This window comes from Canis lupus, chromosome 27 (genome assembly GCF_048164855.1).
Source record: "Canis lupus baileyi chromosome 27, mCanLup2.hap1, whole genome shotgun sequence".
Taxonomy (NCBI): domain Eukaryota; kingdom Metazoa; phylum Chordata; class Mammalia; order Carnivora; family Canidae; genus Canis; species Canis lupus.
This window is the reverse complement of record NC_132864.1, coordinates 38,952,237-38,979,541: the sequence shown is the minus strand read 5'-3', so window position 1 is coordinate 38,979,541 and position 27,305 is coordinate 38,952,237. Positions and strand designations below refer to the sequence as shown.

At 49.6% G+C, this 27,305-nt stretch overlaps 2 protein-coding genes across 2 annotated transcripts; both read right to left on the bottom strand.

The window, feature by feature from the left end:
* Positions 1-4: 4 nt before the first annotated feature.
* Positions 5-13,087, bottom strand: LOC140619039 (RING-type E3 ubiquitin-protein ligase PPIL2-like). The gene is made up of 8 exons (XM_072801938.1): positions 12,932-13,087; positions 11,944-11,993; positions 11,074-11,119; positions 8,546-8,608; positions 6,976-7,027; positions 4,050-4,101; positions 1,023-1,114; positions 5-184 (listed from the first exon to the last, which is right to left on the bottom strand). The coding sequence occupies exons 1-8, from the start codon at positions 12,961-12,963 to the stop codon at positions 5-7; spliced, it is 567 nt and encodes a 188-aa protein (XP_072658039.1). The 5' UTR covers positions 12,964-13,087.
* Positions 13,088-14,905: 1,818 nt separating this feature from the next.
* Positions 14,906-25,932, bottom strand: LOC140619760 (uncharacterized). The gene is made up of 7 exons (XM_072803656.1): positions 25,808-25,932; positions 25,440-25,670; positions 25,125-25,248; positions 22,495-22,706; positions 21,797-21,867; positions 21,440-21,544; positions 14,906-15,138 (listed from the first exon to the last, which is right to left on the bottom strand). The coding sequence occupies exons 2-7, from the start codon at positions 25,659-25,661 to the stop codon at positions 14,964-14,966; spliced, it is 909 nt and encodes a 302-aa protein (XP_072659757.1). The 5' UTR covers positions 25,662-25,670; positions 25,808-25,932; the 3' UTR covers positions 14,906-14,963.
* Between the last annotated feature and the right edge of the window lie 1,373 nt (positions 25,933-27,305).

The window sequence follows — 27,305 nt, the reverse complement described above, 5'->3', positions numbered from 1 at the left end:
AAAACTAGGCAGGCCCCAGAGCCTGGGCGAGAAGGAGGGGTTGGCAGGGGGCCCCAGTCCTCCCTGGGAACAGCAGTGGCAAGGGGACGCCCACCTGGAGGGTGATGATATCCTGCCGAGAGAAGGGCTCGTCTGTCAGCAGGTCTCGGAAGTTCTTGGCCTTGATATTTAGCTGCTCCACTGCCTGCAGCCAGGAGGGAGCACGCTGTTATGGTGCCTGCCCCACCCTGGCACCAGCAGCCTGGAGCTCACCCAGGGGCTGGCGCCATTCCAGGGGTGCAGAAAAGGATGGCACGACCACGTACTCTTTGGGGGCTCACAGCAGTGGCCCCACCATGGAGGACGGAGCTTGCCGAGCCCCAGACACTCGAATCAGCCATCTCAGCAATGCTCACTGAAGGACACTCCAATGATACACATCTGACATCAGCAAACAGGCTCAACAACGCTGGCCGTGCATCTCTACCAAGTCCCTCCAACCAAACCTGTGCACACTTTGGGCAAAAGTGACCCCCAGGCCCCACAGGGCAGCGTTGGAGATCCAGACCCTGCCAACAGCCAGGGACAGGTGGGAAAACAGCTCAGAGAGGGCTTCCCTGCAACACAGCACCCACGCGACTGCTGCTGTACTCTCTGCTGGCCCAGAGCAGCAGGATGCGGGTGGAAATCGGGGCCGCCCACCGCCAGGCGTGCCCACCAGCCTGCATCTGCTCCTCCTGGGGACTCCAGCAGGAGGCGGCAGAGGGGGGGCTCAGGGCTCTCCTGGACCTGCCATCAGAGCACAGGTTCCCTCCCAGGGCCTGGTCAGCGAAGATGAAGACTGCAGGGCTAACCCCCCCGAGTATAAAACAACCTCCCAGGTTTCAGGTCAGGAGGCCACAGGAAGGGCTCTAGCACGTAAGCTCCACGGGGACAGGCTGTGCCCACGGCGCCCGATGCACCCTCAGCACCTGGGTGCTGAGGCATATACCTGGGGCATATACCTGAAGAACCTATATGTGCCGCAGCTCCTGAGAACCCACCTCATAGGTGTACACGTTGCCGGTGGTCCTGATGGCTACGATGTGGGTGTTGTTGGTGAATACGGTGAACAGCACTGGGCAGTGGTACTTTCCTAGAAAGAAGACACACGCCAAGAGACCAGAGAAAGGAGACATTGTGTCAGCATGCCCTGAACCTCCGAAGACCCAGAGGGACAGCCAGCTGCTCAAGCCTCCTGTTCCAATCCCACTGAGAAACTCCTACTTGTCCCGCAAAACCCAAACCCTACGTGGTCTTCCTTGGAGTCGTCTGCTCCATCAGCCCCCAACACGCTGCTAGCAACCACCACCCCTCCTCCATCTCAGATCTTGCCACATTCCCCAACCTCCTATACGCCCCCCCATTCCCTCGCTGTGTCATTGCAACAAACTCCCACTGCCCTCCCTGCCCGTGCCCGCCGACTCCACACCAGGCAGCCAGAAAGCCCATTCAAGTAAGTCTTAACAAACTATGAAAAAAGAGCAGCAGAGTATCTACAGATTAAGAGACTTAGGCGATACCAACCACACAAAACTGTGTGGATTTTTTAAAAATCTTGATTTGAAAACTATAAAAAAAAAAGATCATGAAAGTATTCCAGATTCTGACCACTGGCTGGGTTACTTGATGACACTAAGGAATTCCTGTTAACTTTTTAGATGGAACGGCGGTACTATATTTAAAAAAGTATTTTAAATCCTTATCTGTTAGAGATATACACTGAAGTACTTAAGCATGAAACGACACGTTTCTGATCATCTGCTTCAAAATTACCTAAGCAGGTGCCACAGGGGAGCACAGGTAAAATCACACAGTCCTAAGTGGATGGGAACTGAAGCTGGGTGATGGCTACAGGGCAGGGGATCACCGTACTAAGTCTCTCTACTTTCATGCATCTGAAGTTTTCAATTAAAAACAAAAAAAGGGAGTTGCCTGGGTGGCTCAGTCAGTTAAGCGCTTGACTCTCGATTTCGGCTCAGGTCATGATCTCAGGGTCCTGGAATGGAGCCCCTCATCGGGCTCCATGCTCCGCGTGGAGTATACTTGGGGATTCTCTCTCCTATCCCTCTGCCCCTTCTCCTCCTCACAAGCAAGCACACACCCATGCTCTCGCTCTCTAATAAATAAGTACATCTTCTAATTTTTTTTTTTTTTATGATAGTCAGAGAGAGAGAGAGAGAGAGAAAGGCAAAGACACAGGCAGAGGGAGAAGCAGGCTCCATGCACCGGGAGCCCGACGTGGGATTCGATCCCGGGTCTCCAGGATCACACCCCGGGCCAAAGGCAGGCGCCAAACCACTGCGCCACCCAGGGATCCCACATCTTCTAAAATAACAATAAGGCAAAAGGGGCTCCTGGGTGACTCAGTCAGTTAAGCGTCCAACTCTTGATCTCAACTCAGGTCTTAATCATAGGGTTAGGAATGTGAGCCCTGCAGGGGGCCCCACGCTGGGTGTGGAGCCTACTTAAAACAAAACAAAAAAGGTAAAAAAGGTGCTTGCTGGTCAAAATTATTACTACTTTTTTGGTCAAAATTATTTAAAAAAAGAAAATAACACAGGTGAATAGTCAGATCTCATGTCTCCTCTCTGGCCAGCATCTGAGAGACCCGTAGTTGCCTGGCCCCTGCACAACTAACTGCTCTGCACCGTCCCCAACTCAGACTCCTCCAACCACAACCCCTTGCTTCCACTCTCACACTGTTTCAGCAACACAGGCCTCCTTAGGACCTTTGCAGTGGGATGCTTTCCCCCCACATCTCACGCCTCCTCCCTCATCGGATTCCCACTCAAACCCTGTCAGCGTGTCTTGCTAGGACTCTCTCCTCCCCTGCTCCTGAAATCCAGTTGCTGGCAGAGGCAGCATCTGACACACTATGGTCAACTGTTTTCCAGTTTCCTCCCTCACCATAATGCAAGCTTCCTTTCATTCCAGGAAATGACCTGTTTTGCTCTCTGCACATGAGAAACAGTAAGTATGTGCTGAATGAGAGACACACTGTGGGCCTGAGTTGACTGATCTCAGAGAAGGTCCATGGGGCTTGGCTACCTACGTGGAGCTCCTCAACCTCCAGGGACTGTCCACAAAGCACTGTGCTTCTGGTCTGTCAAGGCCATTCTCTCATTTACAGTGAGCTGGCACCCACTGTGGGCCAGGCTCTGGGGTGACACAGGAGTGTCAGGCCCCAGCTTCAGGTGCCTCAGCACCTTCCCGGAATGCACACACAAGCAAGTGCAGACAGCCTCAACCTGGCATCTGCACAGGCTGAGGGAACTGTGCCAGGCCTCCAAAGAGCCAAGAGCAAGGTCGGTGCCCGTGGGGGTCATCTCAGCTCTGGCATCTGACAAATAAAAAGGCCAGAGGGTGCCAGGGGCTAGAAAGCAGGACCCCTGGGTGAAGGTGGGGCTTCACAACCAGAGGTGAGTGAGGAGAAGCCCACCCAGAGAACTGTTCAGCAAATCCATCACACCACCGCACCCACCTGCCCTGGGCCTCAGCCTGAGCAGCTCCTGCCCTTGGCAATGAGAGGACCAGGACTTCAGCCAGAGTCCATGCCCACAGGGCTCAGCTGTATGCAGCTGTGAGCAGCCCTCATGGCCCCACTGCCCTTCTGGGACCAAAACTCAACACTTCATCCTCCACCCTACTCCCAGCTTTAAACTACCTGGACCTTTAAGGAAAAATTATGTTAACTATATATATATTTTTTTTTTAATCGCGGTAAAGTACACACAACGTTTGCCACTTTAACCATTTTTATTAATTTAAGTAATCTTTACTGCCAATGTGGGGCTTGAACTCACAACCCTGAGATCAAGAGTTGTGTGCTCCACTGACGGAGCCAGCCAAGGCACCCCTACATCTTTGAAAAATTAAAGTGTCTGTCTTAATCAGAAAGGAATGACGGATTCTGCAGAGAACTCAGTGAAAGGCAGGGTCATTGGAGTCTGTGGCACTGTCTCCGATTGATTGTAAAAGGGATCACTCAAAAAACAAACAAACAAAAAAAAAAGGGGGGGATCACTCACCTTCCTTGTTCTTTGCAAAGTTCAGCTTGATCAGGGACCTCCCATCCAGTTTCTGGAAAAAGAATAATTATTAATAACAAATAAGTGACTGATGTGAAGAAATGCAGAGCCTATGAGGCTAGGTGAAGCAGAGAGATGGGAAAAGTCTCCGACCCTGCAAGTCTTCATAGCTACAGGCAAGAGGTGCTGCCCCTAGCCAAACTGTGGAAGGAGCCTCGGTGTCCATCGAAAGATGAATGGATAAAGAAGATGTGGTCTATGTATACAATGGAATATTCCTCAGCCATTAGAAACGACAAATACCCACCATTTGCTTCAACGTGGATGGACCTGGAGGGTATTATGCTGAGTGAAGTAAGTCAATCGGAGAAGGACAAACATTGTATGTTCTCATTCATTTGGGGAATATAAATAATAGTGAAAGGGAATATAAGGGAAGGGAGAAGAAATGTGTGGGAAATATCAGACAGGGAAACAGAACATAAAGACTCCTAACTCTGGGAAACGAACTAGGGGTGATGGAAGGGGAGGAGGGCGGGGGGTGGGGGTGAATGGGTGACAGGCACTGAGGGGGGCACTTGATGGGATGAGCACTGGGTGTTATTCTGTATGTTGGCAAATTGAACACCAATAAAAAATAAATTTATTATTAAAAAAAAAAGAGGTGCTGCCCCGAGGGCCCCCAGGGACCCAGCAGCAATGTGGAGGAGAGGGGCTGCACAGTGGAACCCCCATCCTCAGAGTGGCACATCGACTCGCTCACAGGGGCGACCCCACAGCTAGAGGCCAAGGATGGAGGTCTGTTTTATACTTCTCCAGTGTTCACACATTTTTAATGGGAGCCCTGATCCACCAATTACATCTGAAGTTAAAAATGAATATTATTTTTTCATCTGGGTGGTGAGTACACAGCTGTGCCCCTAGTGTTCTGCTGAAGGACTATTTAAGAAAAACAAAACATTAAAAAGTGGGGCATGGGGGGAATCGAGCCCGTGCTGGCCCTCCTCATCCCACCTCCGCCCCAACTGCCTGATCTGACTCCATGCACGTAAGTCCCTCCCGCTTGGGGCTCTGATTCTGAGGGATCTGCTTTCCCACTGAAGCCCTGCTGGCCTGGAATGCCAAACACAGGCCAGATCACCTGGTTCCACCTGTCTCCCTGGAACCTCTGGCACAGGCCATGCTAACTGATCCAGTCCTCACAAGATGGGACTCCACTGAGCTCCTACTGAGCTCTTCCCTGCCCTGCGGAAACACAGAGCCTGATGTGATGGCCCAGCAAGGCCCACAGGACCACAGGTAACAGCAATCTGGGGTCAGCCTCTCTGTGCCACCCCGTCTGCCTCCATCCTGATCCAAGTTTGCACAGCACCTCTCATGCAGACAAGGGCATAGCCCCTGGCTGCTTTCCCCCTCCACCCTGGCATCCCTGTAGTCCCGTTTCCCACATTGCAGCCAAAATGAGCCTTTAAAACACAGGCCAAGGGCACCTGGGTGGCTCAGTCAGCTCAGTCTATCTTCAGCTCGGGTCATGATCCCAGGGTCCTGGGATCGAGCCCCGAATCGGGCTCCCTGCTCCGCATGGAGTCTGCTTCTCCCTCTCCCCCTGCTGCCACTCTGCCTGCTTGTGCTCTGTCAAATAAATGAATAAAATCATAAGTAAATAAATATACAGGCCAGATCACAAGATGCTTCTGCCTAAAACCCTGCCTGGCTTCCAGCACCGTCAGAACAAACCTGAGCTCCCCCCAGGGCCTTCGAGGACCTCCTGACATAGCCTTGGACTATCTGCTACCATCTCCCCCCATCTCCAGTCTCAGCTTCAGTGGCGCTGCTCCACAGATGTGCCCAAAGGCCTCCACCCCAGGTTCCCTGTTGGTGAGCCTCTTACCCAGAGCTGACCGCCCGCAGGCCCTGCATGCAGGGCAGGCTAACACCTCGCTGAGTAAGTAGATGCAATTGAATAACTGAAGACGTGGGCCTGTGCAAGAGAACAAGAGGGCTCCGAGAAATAAAGGGACCACCAGAATGTGGAAAATGTAGCAGCACCACGGGTTTATGATGGAGCACACAGTGTGGGGACAGAAAAAGTGAATTAGCTGGAACTTGGCTCTGGGGCCCTCTTCCCAAGCGGTACAAAATTCCTGACACTGGTGTATGAGTGACACATAAGAAGCTGCTTAACCTCACTCACGATAATACAAATTAAGAGGCGCTTGGCTGGCTCATAGTTAGTGGAACATTCAACTTTGATCTCAGGGTTGTGGGTTCGAGGCCTACACCCTGTGGGTATAAAGATTAAAAATAAAATCTTAAAAAAAAGATTAAAAAACACTTTCAAAAAAAAAAAAAAAAAACACTTTCATCTCGAAGAATAAAAATTTCAAAAAAATTGGTACTCAGGGTTGTTGAAGGTAGGGGGAAACAGGAAACTTCTCCGGAGGACAATTTGCTAGTAGCTACCAAAACTGAAAACGCACCCACCCCGTGACCCAGCAGTCCTAGGAGGACACTCATACATGTGTCCAAAGAAACGTGCACGAGGGTGCTCCCTGTCCACTGTCAGGAACAGCAGGTAACTTCAAATAAACTGCAGCAGCCACCACAGAATGCTGCAGGGCCCTATGCACTGACATTCAGATCTCCAACATGCTGTGGGGCACGAAAGCAAGGTACACAGGGGTTCATGCGTGTGACTGCATCCATGGCCCAAGGGAAGCAGAGGGACATCTGCCCATATGCATGTACGTGTAGGGAACATTTCCAGAAAGGAACCGTGTGGGTAAGTGGGGAGGACAGTCCCGCTCATGAGGCCCTATGAACAGCCCTCTACCACACTCGTGCATACTAGAAAACCACAGAACAAAAGGACAGATGAGAAGATAGCATTCACCGGCATCCCTCAAACTCCCGCCCAGCTACCTACCTCTCCGTTGCTGGGGTTGGTCCCATACTTCTTAAGCCAAGGGACGATGTTACTAAAGGGAAGAGAAGACAGGAGGGGAGTTAGGTGCAGCCTGGGGATGAGGCAACAGTCCAGGAGGACTGCGTCCAGGCGAGAGCTGCAAATGGGCTTCGCTCCACTTCACTTCTGTTAGCACCTTATCTTGACCAAAGAAGTCAGGGAGTGTTTCTGGATACATGGGTTTCCACATATCCAGATACATGAAAATGCTGATAGGGTCATACAATGAGATACTGAACCAGCATTGAAAATTAGGCTTCGGGCAGCCCGGGTGGCTCAGCGGTTTAGCGCCGCCTTCAGTCCAGGGCATGAGCCTGGAGACCCAGGATCGAGTCCCGCGTTGGGCTCCCTGCATGGAGCCTGCTTCTCCTTCTCCCTCTCCCTCTCTCTCTCTCTCTCTCTCTCCCTCCTCTCTGTGTATTATCATGAAGAAATAAATAAAATCTTAAAAAAAAAAAAAAAAGAAAGAAAGAAAATTAGGCTTCCAGGGGTACCTGGGTAGCTCAGTGGTTGAACATCTGCCTTTGGCTCAGGTGGTTATACTGGATCCTGGGATTGAGTCCCACACTGGGTTCCCCGAGGGGAGCCTGTTTCTCCCCCTGCCTATGTCTCTGCTCCTTTCTCTGTGTGTCTCATGAATAAATAAAATCTTTTTTTAAAAAATTAGGCTTCCAGAAAATTCTGAATGACACAACTAAGTGAAAAATGGAGAACTATCTTTGCAATATTACCTTAACCATGTTAAGGTAAACTAAACTCAGAAAAAGAGAAGCATAAATATTGGCAATAGGGGCATCCCTGGGTGGCTCAGAAGTTTAGCGCCTGCCTTCGGCCCAGGGCGTGATCCTGGAGTCCCGGGATCGAGTCCTACGTCGGGATCCCTGCATGGAGCCTGCTCCTCCCTCTGCCTGTGTCTCTGCCTCTCTCCCTCTCTGTGTCTCTCATGAATAAATAAATAAATCTTAAAAAATATATATTGACAATAGCTATACTGGATAGTGTGATTACAGTAAATTTTTCTTTTTACTTTGAAGTACTTTCCACATTTTCTAAAAAAAGACTGAAACATAAAAACTTACAGAAGTTTGTTTAAATTGGAACATAAAACTGAGCATCAGGCTTTCAAAACAAAGCCTGGGAAAATATGTACCTAAATTACGGCTCTGCTTTCATAAAGTAAAAAGTACTCAGTTAACATTCTGAAAAGGTATAGATAGGCCGATGAGAACAGCAGGGCCCCCAGGTGTAGGGAGAGATCTACGCACCCCAGGCAGGGACGGCAGCACCTGCCACCAAGGCCGCCTGCCCAGGGGACACAGCAACACTGTGGCCTCATCCTTAAGGCTCTGCAAGTCCCTCCTGGGTCCCCAAGAGGCCACCCGGGGCTACCCAGGCTGCTAAGACCGCAGCATGGCTGGCTTAGCACAGCCTGAAGCCACAAACCCTCCAGCTGGTCCCATATTCCCATTTCCCCTGTGGGTGTCAACAGTCTCACCCCTTTTGTTAGCTCAAAAGTCGAGGGAAAACTCACAGCAAGTCAAAGACGATGCCTTCAGGGGTGCAGACCGGGTAGGCAAAGGGCTGCAGAGAGAGACTGAGAAAGGACAGAGTCACTTGAGGTCATGCAGCAGCTCCCATGACATCTTGCTTTGCTCCTCCCTTCTTCCCTCCAATTATGGGACTCCTCGGGGTGCCAGTACAGAGGTGACCCCCACACCCCCACCCCTCAGAAGCTCCCTGCACAAAGCAATAAATACAAGGCAAGGGTCCAGGAGGTGCCGAAGGGGCCTTGGGACGACAGCAGCCTGGTTGTCCCCATGCTCTCTGCTGTGTCATATAACACACGTATCTTCACGTTTGAGCCCAAAAGAGGTTCCTGGAGGTAGCCTTGGGGTGGCAGGACTGGATTTCACTCCCTAAAACTGCACACAGCAGGCAGGCCACACTCTTCTACTGAGAACTGCCCTCTCAACCCAAGAGACTCTAGTGGAGCTATTGTGGTCTGGTGGTGCCCTGTTTGCTCCTGACTTAAGAGTGTGCACACAGTTCCCCCCACATTTCCAGGGCGTAGGCACATGACTCAGCCATGTGTCCTAGGAGCCCTGGATAAGTCCTAATACACAGACATGGGAGTAGAGGAGTCTGTAGAGATCCGGGCTGCCACAAGCCATTTGCTACCTTGTGGAGGGTCAGCTTAGGAAAAGCAGAACCTCCAGGTGAAGGGAAACTGTACCCGGTGAACTTCCTTGAGCTAACACCCTTTTTTCTCACATGAGGTTTTTAGAGCTAGCCATCAAGAGCCCTGGCTGACCTGGCTTGTCTGTATAGCAGTTATCTCTAACTTCAGTCTGGACAGGCCAGCCCCCTGGACCTGGACAGCCAGGCAGCTCTAGGGTCGCCTCCCCAGATGCTGCCGCAGTAAGTCCTCAAGGGGCCACCTCCCTCTCTGACCCAACCTATTGCTTTAACCCAGGGGTGATCCTGCTGCGGGGTACTGATGAAACAGGACCCAACGCCAAAGTAAGCTCCAAACAACAAGACACTGTACATGCATCTTCTCCCTAACGGGCCCTGAAGGGCATATCCTCAAAGCACATTTTTACCCAGAACTCCAGCTAGTTATAAAGTGGCTGAAACCCAGTTTAGAGACCTCTTGGAGGAACTGGGAGCCAAGGATGAAAGTACTTCCATAAAATCCATTCATTTGGGCAGCCCGGGTGGCTCAACGGTTTAGCACCGCCTTCAGTCCAGGGTGTGATCCTGGAGACCCGGGATCGAGTCCCATGTCGGGCTCCCTGAGTGGAGCCTGCTTCTCCCTCTGCCTGTGTCTCTGCCTCTCCCTCTCTCTGTCTCTATGAATAAATAAATCTTAAAAAAATAAAATTCCATTCATCCCCACTCTGAATGAGATCACATTCCCATGAGGCTGATGACAAAACTTGGTGGGGAGAAATCTAGCCAATGATGCCTGGGTCTCACCTGCTGACCCTCCCTGAGCAAGTGCCATGAATAGGGAAAAGCCCTGATTCAGGGCTACATGGGAGTCTCCTGGGGCAAATCGAGTAGCTGCTACCCTGGCCCTTCCTATACCCTTACCGCCCTGTGGGGTCTGGCTGAGATCACTAGGAGAGCTCTATCAGGTCTCAAGGCTCATCGTCATCTATGGAATCAGAACCCAATGGGACACACACACATGGTGTAGGTGTCCAACAGGGATGATCAAGCTTGAGTTTGGGGAAACTCAGGCCCAAACGGACCATCCCCAAACCTCCAATGTCTTGAGGTTCATTAATCCTAGCCCCACTTCTCCAGCAGACCCATTCTGTTCATACACATACCAGCCACGGCGGGAGGAAGCATCTCAGTGGCTCTGCAGCTGGGTCTCTCCCCATCCCCACCAGTAACCTGTGTTCCCAGGGAAGGGGGGAGGGGCTCACAGTATCATGACTGATTATCAATGCTATTACTTAGACTCTGTATTAAAAGTAAAGCATGAAAGACATGGGCCTGGAGCCCAACCTCAATGGCATCACTTCCTGGATGTGACACCTGGGTGAAGGACTTCCCACTTCTAAACACTGATCCTCTCAAGTTAAAATAGGCTTAACAGCAGAGTCTACTGACCTTGGAAGGTAAGAAAGAGGAGAAAATAAACAATGCATAAATATACAAAGAATGAGCACACTAAGTATTAGTTCTTATCATTGTGAGGTCACTTTCTCTCAGTTTAAGGAAGATCTAGGTGGGGGAACACAGGTAGAAACCACATCTGGGGACCCCTGGATGGCTCAGGTTGGGCACATCCCTTCAGCCTGGGGCATGATCCTGGGGTTCCAGGATCAAGTCTCGCATTGGGCTCCCTGCATGGAACCTGCTTCTCTCTCTGCCTGTGTCTCTGCCTCTCTCTCTGTGTGTCTCTCATGAATGAATAAATAAAATCTTTTTTTAAAAATTTAAAAAAAGAAACCACATCTGCATCCCCCAAGGATCAGATTCACTGTCAAATCATGAGTATCAGAGAACAGCTCAGAGGAACAGATGAACACTAAGAACTCTTACCTGCAGTGATCAAAAGGTAAACGACGAAAATTTGCTTGTGGGATATCTGTTTAAGATGAAAATAAAACAAAGTTTATTCTATAAATAACTTTATGTAGGTGTTCCTACCAACAATTCAATACCATGTTAAGAAAAACTTCGTGTAAATTACCTAGTGCAAAAACTGCTGTGGCTTAAAAACCTTTTAATAGGTAGAACACGTGGAGGACATCAAGAAAGAACTTAGAGGCCAAAGTACATACTTGCTTAAGCCACTGCGGCTGGGTTTCTCCCACAACCCTCACACCCCTGCTTAGGGCCTTGCTTGGCTTTCAAAGACAACTATGTTGGTTTTACCTCCATCAGCAATTATTGAGTGTATAATAATTTTTACTCTTTTTACTGGAGCCTTGACAGCTTTGGGTATTATCATTCTTTTTATTTTTTATTAACTTGACAGAAGAAAGAAGGTTATTTTAATCTACGTCCAAAAATATCATCACTGGGGTGCCTAGGTGGCTCAGTTGGTTAAGCTGACTCTTAATTTCAGCTGAGGTCATGGTCTCAGGGTCATGAGATTGAGCTCCACATCAGCATGGAGTCAGCTTGAGATTCTCCCTCCCTCTGCCCTCGCTCGATCTCGCGTGCTCTGTTAAAAAAAAAAAAAAAATCGCCACCAAGAGGATTAAGCATTTTTCTTGGATATGTTTAGTGAATTTCTCCTTTGCGAATTATCTGCGTTCTAAACGCATCCATCTGCTACACTTTCTGTGTTCTTGCTCATTGTTAATTTTTACAGTCTCATTGTCTAGTGAAGATAGCGCCCTTAATTACAACCTCCCCCATGACGCACATCCACACCAAGGAAAACAGAAGGATTGCATGCCTTACCTGGTTTCTTGCCACCATAGAAGTGAGTGTATTCAGCACAGGTAATATACCTGAAGAAGAGAGAGAGAGAATCTTACTACCATCTCCCTTTATAAAGAGAACAGAGTCTCTGGAAGTAACTGATGACTCAATCATTTCACTCATTCAGCAAATGCTTATTAAACACCTACTATGGGGCAGCCCAGGTGGCTCAGCGGTTTAGCGCCACCTCCGCCCGGGGTGTGATCCTGGAGACCCGGGGTCGGTTCCCACATCGGGCTCTCTGCATGGAGTCCGCTTCTCCCTCTGCCTGTGTCTCTGCCTCTGTGTGTGTGTGTCTCATGAATAAATAAATAAAATCTTCATAAAAAAATAAATTTGAGATATCAGACCTCCAACTGGAGATGCCGAGTAAGCAGCTGACTACTCCAAGAGGGGATACCACAAGGGAGAATGTAAAGGAGAAAAAAACGTGGAGGACATGGATGTACCAAGTCTGTGGGAGAGGGAGAAGGATCCAGCGAAGGGGCCTGAGAAGACAGTGGCCGCTGAGGCAGAAGGAAAATCAAGAGCATAAGGTGTCCCACACGCCGAAGAAGGGCTTCAGGAGGATCGAGGTGGTCACTGTGTCACATGCTGTTGAGAAGCCCAACAAAATGAGAATTGAGAGCTGACCACTAGACTTAGCAACAGGTAAGTTACTGGGATTCTGACAAGAGTTGGCCTTGGGAGAAAAGCCTGCCTGGAGTGATTTCAAGAGACACAAGAAGGCAAAGGGCTGACTGAGGAGCCGCGCTCGCGAGTGCAGACCGGGCGGGAAGGCCGCGCTCGGAGGAGGGCACCTACGACGGGTCAGAACCGGCAGCCGGAGACCTCGGCGCCCGGGGGGGGTCACTGCCCACCGGGGAGGGGGCGGAGGCTTTGCGGACCCAGCGGCATCCGAGCGTGGCTCTGGGAACCAGCTGGGGGGCGGGCCGGGCGGGCACGGAGGCCCAGCGGCTCAACTCACATCTTGTCCTTCTGATGCTGTCGCTTCCCCATGACGGCGGCGGCGGCGCTGGCAGCGCCAGGACCAGCGAGGGCAGAGAAACGGCTGTCAACAACTCAGACTCCGACTTGTCCGCCGAGCTCCCTAATTACTTCCGGGTCCCGCGGCCCCGCCCCGGAAGCGGGCGCAGGGCGGACCGGAAGCGCGGCGTCTGGAGCCGAGTGCGCATGGGCACGGGGTGCGGTGGGTCCTGGGGCTCGGGTCCTGGTCAGGTGGCCGCGGGAGGCGGGCTCGGGACCCCTCCACGTGCGCACCAGCCGCGGCCCCGTCCGTCCCTGCTCGAGCCCGCCCCGGCCTCTCAGGCCTGGCACCGCGAGTCCCACCAGTCTCGGCCTCATCTCTGCTTCCTTGCGTGCCCAGCATCCCCGCCCGTCCAGCCCCCACCGCCTCCGGGCCCCTCGCCTTGGCGGCTCGGGGGCACGTGGCCCTGAAGGTCCAGCGCCCTCGCTGCTCTCTTCCGTGTCTTCCTAAGGACCCTTCCCTCCACCAGATCGCTGTGTCCGTGTGCCCAGGCCTGAGTCCTAGATCACTGGGTGATCTCGCCCAGGCTCCTGGCTTTAAATACCACTTGTATCCCTTGATTCTTATCACTAAACGTCCACACTCCAGACCCCTGGCCTCTACTTAGGTACCACAGATCTCAAATTTAACATGTCTGGTCAAAATAGCATTCTCCTTACCCCATTCACAGCCCCCCCCCCCCCCCGCCGTTTCCTCAACTGTACCACTAGCCAGTCACCCAAAGCCAGTGGTCCTTGCCCTTTCTCATCTCATAGCTGCCTCCTCATATTCTAGATTTCGATATAAATGTCACCTCCTCAGAGGGACCTTCACTGACAGACAACCTACGCATACGTGTCTGCATACTCAGCTCCCATTGGACTTACCACAACTTCTAACCCTGTTACTAATTTGATCTGTGCACTGGTTAGATACACATCCACAAGGATAGGATGGAAGCTCCTTAAGAGTAAGGACCCCAACCATTTGGTTTATTATCTCCCAAGCAAGGTGTGGGGCATACACAGAGGTTCAACAAATATCTGCTACTGTCCAGCAGTCATCAAGCATTTTGTGAGGACTCCTCTCACACGCAGGTTTGATTCTATAGCTGGTGTGTAAGATGGGTCCCATCTCTGAAATTCCATAGGGGGGTGCCCTAGGGTTGTTAGTTGAAAACTAACACACCAGGAGCACCTGGGTGGCTCAGTCAGTTAAGCGTCTGCCTTTGGCCCAGGTCATGATCCTGGGGTCCCAGGATTGAGCCCTGCATCCAGCTTCCTGCTAGGCAGGGAATCTGCTTCTCCCTCTCCCTCTGTGCTCTCTCAAATAAATAAATCCAAAAAAAAAAAAAAAAAAAAAAAACAAACAAAAACAAAAAACCCTAACATACCTAACATACCAGCTTATTGGAAAATAAGGGAGGGAACAGATCACTCTTTCTACACCCACACCTGGATAAGGCCTGGTTTAGGGGCCTAAGCTAGGAAAAACTAATAGACTTGCAACTCAGTGCGGTCAGTTGAGGCCCCAAAGGGGCCACAGAGTCACTGTAGGGAAGGACAGCAGTCTCATCACTCATTTCAAAGTGCTGTGGTTGGGGCGCCTGGGTGGCTCAGTTAAGTGTCCAGCTGCCACTCAGGTCATGATCTCAGGGTCCTGGGATAGAGCCCTATATCAGGCTCCCTGCTCCTCCCCACTCATGCTCTCTGGCTACCTAAATAAAAGCTTTAAAACAAAAACAAAAAACCAAAGCGCTGTGGCTGAATTCCCATGTAGAGTGCAAGCAAGGGGACTTCACAGTAGCACAGACCTGACCAATTACTGTATGCAGGCTCAGGCCGAGGGGGCCTCAGGCTTGCACTCCCCTGACAGCCTCTTCAGGGCTGGAGGAAGCCCATGGGATTGCACAGCCTCTAGGGAGCCCAGCACAAGTAAGGCACCTCCATGGGAACTTTATTCATTCCTTTAGCCATGGTCTGTAGGGAAGAGGCTATGGGCCCCTCTTTTGGGGCACAGACTCTGTGCTGCTAGGATCATTCTCAGAGTCATCTTTGGGTCTTGGCACAGGCTGGAACTTGAGCAAGACAGGTGGGGTGAAGATGGAGGCCTTCACAGGAGCAGGTGGCGTCTCCTCGGTATTGGGGGAGCCACTACAAGCCGAGGTCCTGTGCAGGAGACAAACAAGACATGTCCGTGAGGTGGGATACCAGCACAGAAAGCCATCAGAAGTACATACAACAAAACTTCGGGCTGTGGGGTGGCTCTCAGTACACTGCTACTTCCAGAACTCTTTTCCGTGCATGGTTATTCCAGGCTGTTCACTGCAGCAATGTTTGGGATTGTGAAAACCTGGCAACAACCTAAACGTTCCTCAGGGAAGGGACCGTGGATGCCACATAGCAGGCTGTTCTGCAGCTGCTGAAGGAATGAGGTAGGTCTGTATATCCCAGAAAATAAAGATGCCCCAATAGTACAGGAGTGGGAAAAAGCAAGCTGCTAGGAAGTGTATGCAATCTTATCCTGCTTTGGTTACAAAATTAACCAGTGTATTTGTGTGTGAGTGTATGAGTGTGTGTGTGTGTGTTAGAAGCGTACATGTGCAACTCTTAGCATCAGGGGCCTCTTATAGTTTACATATTCATTTCTCTATTGTGAACCTTTTTCCATAGAACATGTCCTGCTTTTGTAAACTGTTTAAAACCAATTAAAAATAACCCATTTTTGATGATAGCATCATGAGAAGACAGCTCACTCACAAAGCAATATCTCACAAGAGCCTAAAACTGTCCCCATCAGTGCAATGTCTTTTTTTTTCTTAAAGATTGTATTTATTTATTCATGAGAGACACAGAGAGAGAGAGAGAAGGAGAGAGAGAGAGAGAGGCAGAGACACAGGCAGAGGGAGAAGCAGGCTCCATGCAGGGAGCCCGACATGGGACTTGATCCCGGGACTCCAGGATCAGGCCCTGGGCTGAGGGTGGCGCTAAACCGCTGGGCCACCCAGGCTGCCCCTCAGTGCAATGTTCCAATGAGCAAGAATGGTTGAGGAAATATTCCATCCACTGGAGCATTTTGTATCTATTACTATTGGCGAATTTAAGGATATTTCTAAAGAAACACATTCCAGAGCTGGCTACAACACTGTCTAACAGGACACTCTCAATTAGGTAACAGACTACCATATGTGTATATGCACGTTTCTCCATGGGGAAAAGACAAATGTATGCTAATAGTGGTTATTTTTGGCAGTGGGATAATAGTGATTTCGTGTATTTTCTTTTGTGTGCAGTTTCCAAATTGTCTAAATAAACATATTGTTTTACAATCTGAGAAAAGAGAGTCTTTTTGAAACCTGTTCATACTGTTTTTCTTATAATTCCATTTCAAGAAAGGAAAGTCTGCCTTTGGCCCAGGGCATGATCCCAGAGTCCCAGGATCAAGTCCCACATCAGGCTTCCTGCATGGAGCCTGCTTCTCTCTCTGCCTATGTCTCTGCCTCTCTCTCTCTGTCATGAATAAATAAATAAAATCTTTTTTAAAAATAGAAAAAGCTAGAAGGTATCTCAACAGCAATGCCCTGATGATGGTCCAGCCCTGGTGCATGGCCCCACAACTCTTTACTTTCACATTTTGCTTCATGACAACACTGCACAATGTGTTTGCTGACAACCCCTTCTGTCACCCAGCAGTCACTTTCCAATACCCCCACCCCACCTCCTTCTGATCTGACTGGATAGCCTATTGCTTCCACTTAGACATAATTCATGAATCTACATGGTCAGGTTTTTTTTTTTTTAATTTTTATTTATTTATGATAGTCACAGAGAGAGAGAGAGAGGCAGAGACACAGGCAGAGGGAGAAGCAGGCTCCATGCACCGGGAGCCCGATGTGGGATTCGATCCCAGGTCTCCGGGATCGCGCCCTGGGCCAAAGGCAGGCACCAAACCGCTGCGCCACCCAGGGATCCCTACATGGTCAGGTTTAATCATGTTTATAATTTTATGTCCACAACATAATATTCCATAATTAGGTGAATGAAAAATTTTTTAAAGATTTTATTTATTTGGGGACACCTGGGTGGCTCAGTGGTTGAGCATCTGCCTTCGGCTTGGGGCATGATCCTGAGGTCCTGGGATTGAGTCCCACTTCGGGCTCCCTGCATGGAGCCTGCTTCTCCCTCTGCCTGTGTCTCTGCCTGCCCCTCTCTCTGTGTCTCTCATGAATAAATAAATAAATAATTTTTTTAAAATTTTTATTTATTTGACAGAAAGAGAGAGCACAAGCAGGGAGAGCTGTAGACAAAGGGAGAGGGAGAAGCATACTCCCTGCTGAGCAGGAAGCCTGACCCTGGGATCTTGACTTGAGCCAAAGGCAGACACTTAACCAATGGAGCCACCCAGGTGCCTCTAGGTAAATGCACGTTTAAGCTGTTCCCAGTTTTTCTCCTTTTAAATGACACTGCCCTAAACATTTTTGTACACAATTGCTTTTTTCTTTCCCTTAATCATCTCCTTGGGGCCAGTTTCCAGGACTAAAAATACCAGATCAATGGCTCCTGATGTTTTCATACACTGCCTTTCAAAAGAACCAACCTTATACTTTTGTGCTTCAAAAGATGCCCCTGAGAAAGTGAGAAGACAACCTACATAGTGGGAGGAAATATTTGCAGATCCTATGTCTGATAAGGGACTTGTGTCTTTGGCAGTTCCTCAAGAGTTACCATACAACCCAGCAACTCCACTCTTAAGGATATACCCAAGAAAACTGAAAACTAGGTCCTTGCAGACACTTGACCACAAATGTTCTAACGGTATTATTCATAAGAGCCAAAAAATGGAAATAACCCAAATGTCCGTCAAGTCACGAATGTGTAGAGAAAATGCGGTATATCCATACAATGGAATACTGTTCAACCGTAAAAAGAAAGTCAACCCATAGAATGTGCACCACCGAAAGGAACCCTGATGTGAACTATGGACTTCTGGGTGATTATGATGTGTCAGGACAGATTCATCAGTTGTTAACACATGCATCACTCTGGTGGGTGGTGTTGATGTTAAGGGAAGTGATGCCATGTGCAGGCAGGGGGTGTATGGGAACTCTCTGTACTTTCAATGTTGCTGTGAACCTAAAACTGCTCTAAAAAAAATTAAGTCTTAAAAAAGAGATTAAAAAAAAAAACAGGAAATTCACGTTAACTAACTCAAATTTAAATATTTTTTAAATAAAAAATAAAATATATTATCTTGGGGGTGCCTGGGTGGGTCAGTCAGTTAAGCATCCGACTCTTAGTTTCCTCTCAGGTCATGATCTCAGGGTTGTGAGGCTCCGTGCCCAAAAGAGTCTACTTGAGATTCTCTCTCTCCCTCTGTCCCCACCCCCATTGCTCACATTCCTGCACTTGCTCTCTCTCTCTCTCCAAAATAAATAAAATCTTTAAAAACAAATAAATAAAAATAAATTATCCTGCCAACTAAAACAGATTCAGTAGTGACACATGCCACAATGTGGATGAACCTTGCAAACACTAAATGGAAGAAGCTAGTCACAAAATACCATATTATTGTATGGTTTCATTTATATGAAATGACCAGAACAGGCATATCCACAGAGAAAGTAGTTAATAGCTGCTAGGGCTGGGGGATGGAGGAATTGGGGGTGATAGCTAAGTGGTGCTAAGGTTTCTTTTTTAATTGTAGTAAAATATATATAAAATTTACCATTTTAATCATTTCTAGGTATACAATTCAGTGGCATTCATCAATGTCCTGTGACCATCACCACTTATCTATTTCCAGAACTTTTTCATCACTCCAAACAGGAACTATAGTACCAATTAGGCAACAACTCATTTCCTTCTCCCAGTCCCTGGAAACCTTTCATCTATTTTGTCTTTAGGCCTCTGCCTATTTATTTCATGTAACAAGAACTACAATAACTTGGCCTTTTGCACTGGCTTCTTTTGTTTCAACATTCTATTATATGGATAGATCACAGTTTGTTCATCTTGGATATACTTAATGTTGTTTTCTCCTTTTGGCCACTGTGATACTGATACTGGTGCTATGAACATTCACGTGCAAGTATCTGAGTCTCTACAATTCTTACAGGCGTATACCTGGGAGTGGAATTACTGGATCATATGGTAATCCTGTTTAACATTTTGAGGAACCAAAATGTTTTTTCCACGGTGGCTGCACCATTTTACACTCCCACCAACCACACAGTTGAGGTCCAATTTCTCTACATGCTCATCAACATTGTCTTTTTGATGACAGCCATCCTAGTGGGTGTGAAGTGGTATTTCACTGTGGGTTTTCACTTGCATTTCCCTGATGTCTAATGATGTGGAGCATCTTTTCCTGTGTTTACTGGCTATTTGTATGCCTTCTTTGAAGAAATGCAAGTCCTTTCTCCATTTTTTTGGAATGGTTCTTTTTTGTTGATTTACAAATGTTTTCTCCCATTGTCTTTCCACTCTCTTCTTTTTGACATGATGGAAATGTTTTAAATTTGGATTGGTGGGACGCCTGGGTGGCTCAGTGATTAAGCATCTGCCTTCGGCTCAAGGCGTAATCCTTGAGTCCCGGGGTTTGAGTCCCACATTGGGCTCCCTACAGGGAACCTGCTTCTCCTTCTGCCTATCTCTCTCTCTCTGTGTCTCCACAAATAAATAAATAAAATCTTCAAAAAAATTAAAAAATAAAATTGGATTGTAGTGATGATTGCACAAATGTTAATATATAAAAAGCCACTAGAGTGGACACTTTAAAAGGGTGAGTTCATATGATGCTATATGCAAATTATCTCAATAAAATAATTTTTAAAAGGACAAAGTCAATTTATAGTATTTTCACAGGAAAAATGAGTCTCTTCCTAAAGCCTTGCTAGCACAGGATCCTCTTTACTTAGGGCTTTTTAATAGGTATGTAACATACATCCTAGCAACCTTAATGTGTACATCTTTCACTACTAAGGAAGCCAAAAACATTTTTAAAGGTTTGCTTACACTTTGGGTGCCTTCGTGGATAAATTTTCCATCAACTAAATTTAGAATCCTCTTTATAGAACTGTGTAGGTTTCTTACATAAGAAGTCATTTGCATTCTCACTCATTGCTAGTGGGAATATATAATGGTATAGCCACTTTGGTAGTTTCTTTAAACATATTATCACCATATGATCCAGCAATCATTGCTCCTCGGTAAGAGAGTTGAAAACGTGTGTCCACACAAAACCTGCACGTAGATGTTTATAGCAGCTTTATTCATAATTACCAAAACTTGGAAGCAACCAAGACGTCCTTCAGTAGGTGGATGGATAAATAAACTGCAGTACATCCAGTTACTCAGTGCTGGAAAGGAACTATCCAGCCATGAAAAGACATGGAGGGACTGTAAGTGAAAGAAGCCAATCTGGAATGGCTATATATATAGGATTCCAAGCAAATAACATCCTGGGAAATGTAAAATTATGGAGACAGTAAAAAAGATCAGTGATCGTCAAGGGTTAGGGCAGAGGGAGGGATGAACAGCTGGAGCAGAGACGATTTTGAGGGCAATGAAACTATTCCATAGGACACTAGAATAGTGGATACATGTCATTATATGTTTGTCCGAACCCACAGAACATACAACACCAAGAGTGAGCCCCAATGTATGGACTCTGGGTGATAATGATGTGTCAATGTAGGTTCATTAATTGTAAGGTGGAGGATACTGATAGTGGGGGAGTCTGTGCCTGTGTAGGGGCAGGGGGATATAGGAACTTTCAGTACACTCTCAGTTTGCTGTGAATCTAAAACTCCTCTAAATAACAGCTATTTAAAAAAAACGAAAGTCATTTAATGCAAGGAAGCAGCCAGTTTAAATATAAATATACACGTTGAAATAACACTCCATAGAATGCCATGGAAATGCTCGACAACTCCGTAAGTAGCAAAAAACAGGTGATTAAAACAAACAAACCGGGGATCCCTGGGTGGCGCAGTGGTTTGGCGCCTGCCTTTGGCCCAGGGCGTGATCCTGGAGACCCAAGATCTAATCCCACGTCAGGCTCCCGGTGCATGGAGCCTGCTTCTCCCTCTGCCTATGTCTCTGCCTCTCTCTCTCTCTCTCCCTGTGTGACTATCATAAATAAATAAAAATTAAAAATAAAAAATAAAACAAACAAACCACATATTCAATAAATCCCTGCTTTGTAAAACAGATATATATAAAGCGTAGGGCTGCCCACAGTTGATGGACTTATTCCCTTTCTAGTGAGTCTCTGAGCTGCTTGTCTCCAATTCTCCTCATTACAAACACTATGAAGGGGGAGAGACTTTTCCAGTACCTGATTACATTAGGGTCCTTTCATGAAATGCAAAGAACATTTTTCTGGCCCTTGTGCACACTGCTATGATGCCATCAAGCCACATAAGCCAGGATGATGTCTGGCCCCACAGAGGCTCAGAGGCATGCTTACCAGGGGAAGCCAGGGCAATGGAGCTTGTGCGCACTGTTTCCAGTCAGGTATGAGAAATGGAAGCCTCCGGGGTTGAGGACCAAGGGAGTCAGATCAACCATGTGGCTGCAAAACAGGGTAGAGAGGGGAACATCAGCTCTGGGCTACTCCCAGGCAGGCCCTCCCACAGGGACTCCCGCACACAGAGCAGACCCAGAGCCTCGCCTCCTTCCCTGTAAAATGGGAATAACAGCCCCTCAGGATTGTGATGAGGATTAACAATAAGGTGGGGGGAAAATGAGAACCAAGTGTGGCACACAACATGCTCCCTAAAATGCTCCTTTCATTTTTCCCAAACTCAGAATCAATTCCTTCCACCTCTTTGGGTTCGATGACAGGCCAGCCCAGTTTAATTTCACTTCTGACCTTGCAACCTCCAACTTCTCCATCTGCAGGAAACAAAGGAAACCTTAGGACAAGTCTGGGGGCCTCACTGGAAACAGAAACCCCCTTATACAAGAACTAGGGGAACCATGTGACCGTCATTCATCCAGCAAACACACTGGGATCATCCTTGAGGCACCCACCTTGAGCTTGGTGTTAGGGGCATGGGGATGGGATGGGGGCTGCCTGGAGTGAGATGCGGGATAAGCAGGGGACAGGAGAGGCAGGAGCACCGTTAGGAGAGCAACGCAGAAGCACTTAGTGAGTGGCAAGGAGAACACCACCCATGAGGCGGGGCAGGCACAGGGCTGGAGATGTCCAGGGGTGGCACCCCAGGATTCTGCCCAGTGTTTTGGTGGCTGCTTTGCTCAGCTGAGACCAAGCAGGTGAACCTCTGTGCCTCCAATCCTTCAACCAGAGCAGATCTCCCCCACCCCTTTTATCTGCTTTATCCATCCATGTTCTACCCAAGATTTTGCCTGCAGATAGAGTTCTGCTTAAAAACAAAGTTCTAAAAAAAAAAAAAAACAAAGTTCTGAGAGTTAGCTGGCTGTGAGCCTGGGAGAGCCTCTAGGGTGGTTCAGCCTCTGCCCCTCTCAGGACCACGTGGAATGGGAGATGAGCTCACTGACCGATTTGCTGGGCAGTGGAGGGAAGGGGCCAAAGGCCCTCGGCATAGTGTAGACAGGGGGTGATGGGGCCACCGCAGAGGCCATGGTGGTGGTGGGTGACAGCAGTGGTGGAGGTGGCAGCAAGGTTGGTGCCAGGCATGGGGAGGTTGACCGATCTCGCAAGAGGATGGGTTCTGATTTCAATTTTGGCTTTCTTCTCTTCTTCTTGGCATCTGTGACAAAAGAGACCAATGAGTGTCTACCCCATGGCCAAAACAGGGTAGAGTGGAGGCCAAACAATGGTGTAGGTTCTTCACAAGGTTCTTCCCGCAAGGGGCACCACATAAGAAGGTCGAGAGCCACCACTGAGAGGCACCAACATGTACTATCTCACCGACCCCATATCACCTCATGAGGGAAGGGTACTTTTGTCTTTCTAAGAACTGGAAGCTCCAACTGTGCAAGCCACAGGCGGGATCTATACCCGGACTATCTAACTTCAAGGCCAGAATTTCAGGGGAAGTAACAGAGTATCACCACCAAGGAGGGCAGGACTTGTCCCAGGCAGGTGAGTCTGCTACCTACCCCCAAGCATTGTGGAAAGCTCCTGAGTCTGCCAGCACCTTCATGGGGTGTTCAGGCCCGGACAAGGGAGTGAGTTCCCAACTATACCCAACTCTAGGGCCATCCTGAGATTCTACAAAGCTCCTTTCTCTGTAAAGAAACCCGTACATAGGAGGCCTTACAGAGGTGGGCTCAGGGAAGGAATCTTTGAGTAGCAGGATTCTGGGACCTGCCCCCCTCCTCTTTCCACGTTAGGTTTTCTTCCTATATTCAACAACTCTGGCTATTCTACTGGTCAGAGCTAGAGGACACCAGCAAAGTGGGTATGAACAAGTGCCTCGGGATCCCCGGGTGGCGCAGCGGTTTAGCACCTGCCTTTGGCCCAGGGCGCAATCCTGGAGACCTGGGATCGAATCCCACGTCAGGCTCCTGGTGCATGGAGCCTGCTTCTCCCTCTGCCTGTGTCTCTGCCTCTCCTTCTGCCTGTGTCTCTGCCTCTCTCTCTCTGTGTGACTATCATAAATAAAAAAACAAAACAAAACAAAAAAAACAAGTGCCTCATGCAGCCCATTAAAAGGGCTCTTTGAGAATGAGGATCACCACCACCAGGGAGCACCTGGAGGCTAAAAGCCCAAGCCCCAGGGCAACCCAAACCTGAGTTCAAGTCCAGACTCTATTATGTGACACTGTTGTCACATAGCTGGCTACCCTCCCTGGGCCTCTATGTCTCTTCTGTAAAATGAGGTTAAAGAGCATTGACACTACCTCAGGAGGCTGCAGTAAGAGCTATATATGCTGTGGGTCCATCAGAAGAAATGGTGGAGCATTCACACTCAGCACCAGGGAAAGTAGGTTTCCCAGGTGAGCAGGGCCTCCTAATACAACAAAGAAAGCCCCTCTGCCACTAGCTAGTGTATCACTGAAGACAAACACACAAAGAACTGAACCCAAATCTAATCAAGGCTTTAGAGCAACTGTCCAAGAAATACAGGCAAAAAGGAACAAGACAGCACCAGTGGACCCCAACAACAGATATAAATCCGCTAAGTGGAATGCCCCAAAGAACAACACAGTTCTTCAAGTTGACAGCATGAAGGAGTAAGGTGAGGGCATCCTACCTCAAAGGGACTTCAACAGACATGGCCATCCATCACCTGCCATCCCTATGTGGTCACTAATGTGGCCCCTGCCATTTCACTCTCACAAGTGTGCCAACGTGGACACAAAGTATATGGCCATCCTAGTGAAAAGGAACCTCAGAGGACCTAACAACCAAACCGAGTATCAGCTATGCTAAGAAATTATTGTCAATTATATCTGGGGAACATTGTGATTACAAAGTATTTTTTAGTATGTAAAAAAGTATTCTAAAGTATCCAAGAATACAACGGGTGTCTGAGACTCCCCCTAAAATGCTCCAGAAAAGGCAAAGTGGGGGCAGCTCAGGTGGCTAAGTGGTTTCGCGCCGCCTTCAGCCCAGGGCCTGATCCTGGAGACCCGGGATCAAGTCCCACGTCAGGCTCCCTGCATGGAGCCTGCTTCTCCCTCTGCCTGTGTCTCTGCCTCTCTCTCTCTCTGTTTCTTATGAATAAATAAAATACTTTAAAAAATAAATAAAAGAGGCAGCCTGGGGGACTCAGCAGTTTAGCGCCGCCTTCAGCCCAGGGTCTGATCCTGGAGACCCTGTCCCAGGTCAGACTCCCTGCATGAAGCCTGCTTCTCCCTCTGACTTTCTTTCTCTGTCTCTCATGAATAAATAAAATCTTTAAAAAAAAAAAAAAAAAGAAAGAAAGAAAAGAAAAGAAAAGAAAAGAAAAGAAAAGAAAAGGGAAAGGAGGGTACAGGTATAAAGAGTGAAGCAGGCACAGCAAGATGGGGGATAGCTGCTTAACCTGAAGGCTGACAGGTACCCGAGTGTTCACTGCAGTCTGCAGTTTTGTGCATGTTTGTTTTCATAATAAAGACTTTAAGAATAAACGTTTTCTTTTTTTTTTTTTTTTTTATAGATTTCAAGCACAGAACCAGGGATAAGGGAACATGGGTCAGGTTTGCGGGGTTACTGGAGCCCGGCAGAGGCTGAGCCTCACCCTGGGAGTAGAGATGCACGCGGTGGATGCTCCTCTTCAGCTGCTCCAGGCGCTGGTGCATCTCCAGGGCACCCATGCTGTTGCAACAGTTCAGCTCCCCCTGCACTGCACAGAAGAACTTTGCCTACGACCAGGGGAGAGGCAGGGCAGGAGGAGGCCCGGCGCGTGAGCCGCCTGCCCGCTGCACTCCCCAGCTGGGGCGCCTGGGGCTTCTGGAAGACCGTGCAGCTCCAGCTAGTCCCCAGGGCGCCCTGCCGCCCCCCCACCCCCATCGCCCATCCTCGGGGCGCGGCGGGGCCCCGCGCCGGCTCGCACCCAGAAGAAGGAGAAGAGCCCGCGCCGCTCGTACTCGGCCAGCTTGGCCTTGCGCACCACCCTCTCGGCCAGCGCGGGGTTGCGGTCGATGCTGCGGAAGAGGCGGCGCAGCGCGCGCTCCGTGCAGGTGGCCGCCTGCCTCTCGAAGTCCTCCTCGGAGATGAGTCGGCAGAAGGTCACGCTCTGGGGGAACTCGCGGTCGAACTCGTCCAGGACCTCCATCCCTGCGGGCTGCGGGCAGGCCGGGCGGCCGTCGGGCGGGGCCTCCGGGGCTCCGGGCGCGCCGCCCCGCACCCGCCTCGGGCCGGGGAGAGGGGCAGGCCCCGGGGGCGGGGGCCGCGGGGGCCGCGGGGGCCGCGGGGACGCACCTGCTGTCGGCCCCACAGCCGCCGCGCCGACGCAGCCTCCCCCGCCGCGGCCAATCCCCCGGGAGCTCGCGAGCCGGGAGCCAATCCGCGCCAGGCGGCTGCACGTGACAATGCCCACCGCTCTGGGCATGCGCCCTGGCGCCTTCGACGGGGCAAACCGCGCGGGGGAGGGGGGCTCCCGCTGGGCTCCCGCTGGGCTCCCGCAGGGCGCGATGGGGGAGCGGGCCACTGCCACGCAGACAGATGGCCGGCGCCCGAACCCTCCAAACGCCCTCAGGGCCCAACCCCCTCCCCAGTCTGGCTGCTCGCCCTCCCTCCCTCCGCGCGGTGTGTAGACAGCACCCCAAGGACTTCACTCCGCCCCTAACGCCTCTGGCCCCAGGCGTCGCCGGTCCTTCCCGGTTCTCTCCTACGTCAAACCCACCCCTCCCCAGTTTCCATCCTCTCTTCCCCCCTATAACCAACCACTCTCTACTCGCGGTTGCCTCTTCACCAGCATCTCCAGGGGCTCCCTATGCGTTCCCAAGGTGCCGTCTTTGTGGTACCATCTCGGATGATCTTACCCCACTTCTTGGTCCCAACTCAGAGCTGACTTAACCCTAACCTGCGTCTCAGGCTCTGACCTCCCTTGAGGTCCGCGACCACATCCAAGTTTCCTCTGGGGACGTTTCTGGGGCATCTCACGCTGAACAGATCCAGGTGGGCACACAGCTTCTTCCCTCCCGATCCCGAATCTGCTTCTCTTCTCCCTCTCCTACTTGGCCAGCCTTGTCAGCACCATTCACCCCAGCCACCGATGAGGGGGTCCACCCTGGATTGCTTCCTCTCCATCGCCTCCACAGCCCTTCACTCCCCTCAACCTGAGATCCATTGAGGCTAAAGAGACTTTTTACCCTCCACTGCCAAACCACCAACCCTCTAGGTTCTGCTGTTCCCAACAACATAGGAGATGGCCCTCACTTCCTCCTGCTTTGAGGTCAGAGAGCAAGATGGAAACAACCAAGGAGGAAACAAATTTTAGCCTAGAGGTGCAAACAGACTTAGTACACATGGGTTCAAATCTTCATGCTACTTCCTGACCCTGTGTGACTTTCAAAGTAAGACTTTACTTTGAAATACATAGTATGGACCCTTTTATATACAGCACAAGCATCCTCTCAGGAGTCAAGCAGACTCTAACTAACCCCCCCCCCCAGGTTATGCTAATAACACTTCACACTGTATGTACTTAGTTGTATTTTTTAAAGTTGTATTGGCCCCCAACTCCGAGCCAGGCACTGCCAAGAGAAATATAAAAAGCGACATGTCCCTGCCCTCAGGGCTCCCAGTCTAATGAGGACTTCAAACACAATGAGAAAGGTCGATCTAACAGGCTCTGCTGGAGGGATATTGGATGCTGTGGAGCCCAGGAAAGGCTTTCCTTTGAAACATTTGAGCAAAGCCCTGAGTTCACAAGCATCCACCAGCAAGGGCCAGAGACGGCTGTACGAGGGTCTCC

Coding starts and splice junctions, on each gene's coding strand:
- LOC140619760 (XM_072803656.1), bottom strand. CDS start 25,661: ATGGAGGTCCTGGACGAGTTCGACCGCGAGTTCCCCCAGAGCGTGACC. Junction 21,545..21,796: donor CTGTCATCGAACCCAAAGAG/GTGGAAGGAATT, acceptor CCTGTTTTGCAG/CCACATGGTTGATCTGACTC. Junction 15,139..21,439: donor CATTGCCCTGGCTTCCCCTG/GTAAGCATGCCT, acceptor TCTCCTGCACAG/GACCTCGGCTTGTAGTGGCT.
- LOC140619039 (XM_072801938.1), bottom strand. CDS start 12,963: ATGGGGAAGCGACAGCATCAGAAGGACAAGAT. Junction 11,120..11,943: donor CTATGGTGGCAAGAAACCAG/GTAAGGCATGCA, acceptor CATCTTAAACAG/ATATCCCACAAGCAAATTTT. Junction 8,609..11,073: donor TTACCTTTTGATCACTGCAG/GTAAGAGTTCTT, acceptor GTCCTTTCTCAG/TCTCTCTCTGCAGCCCTTTG.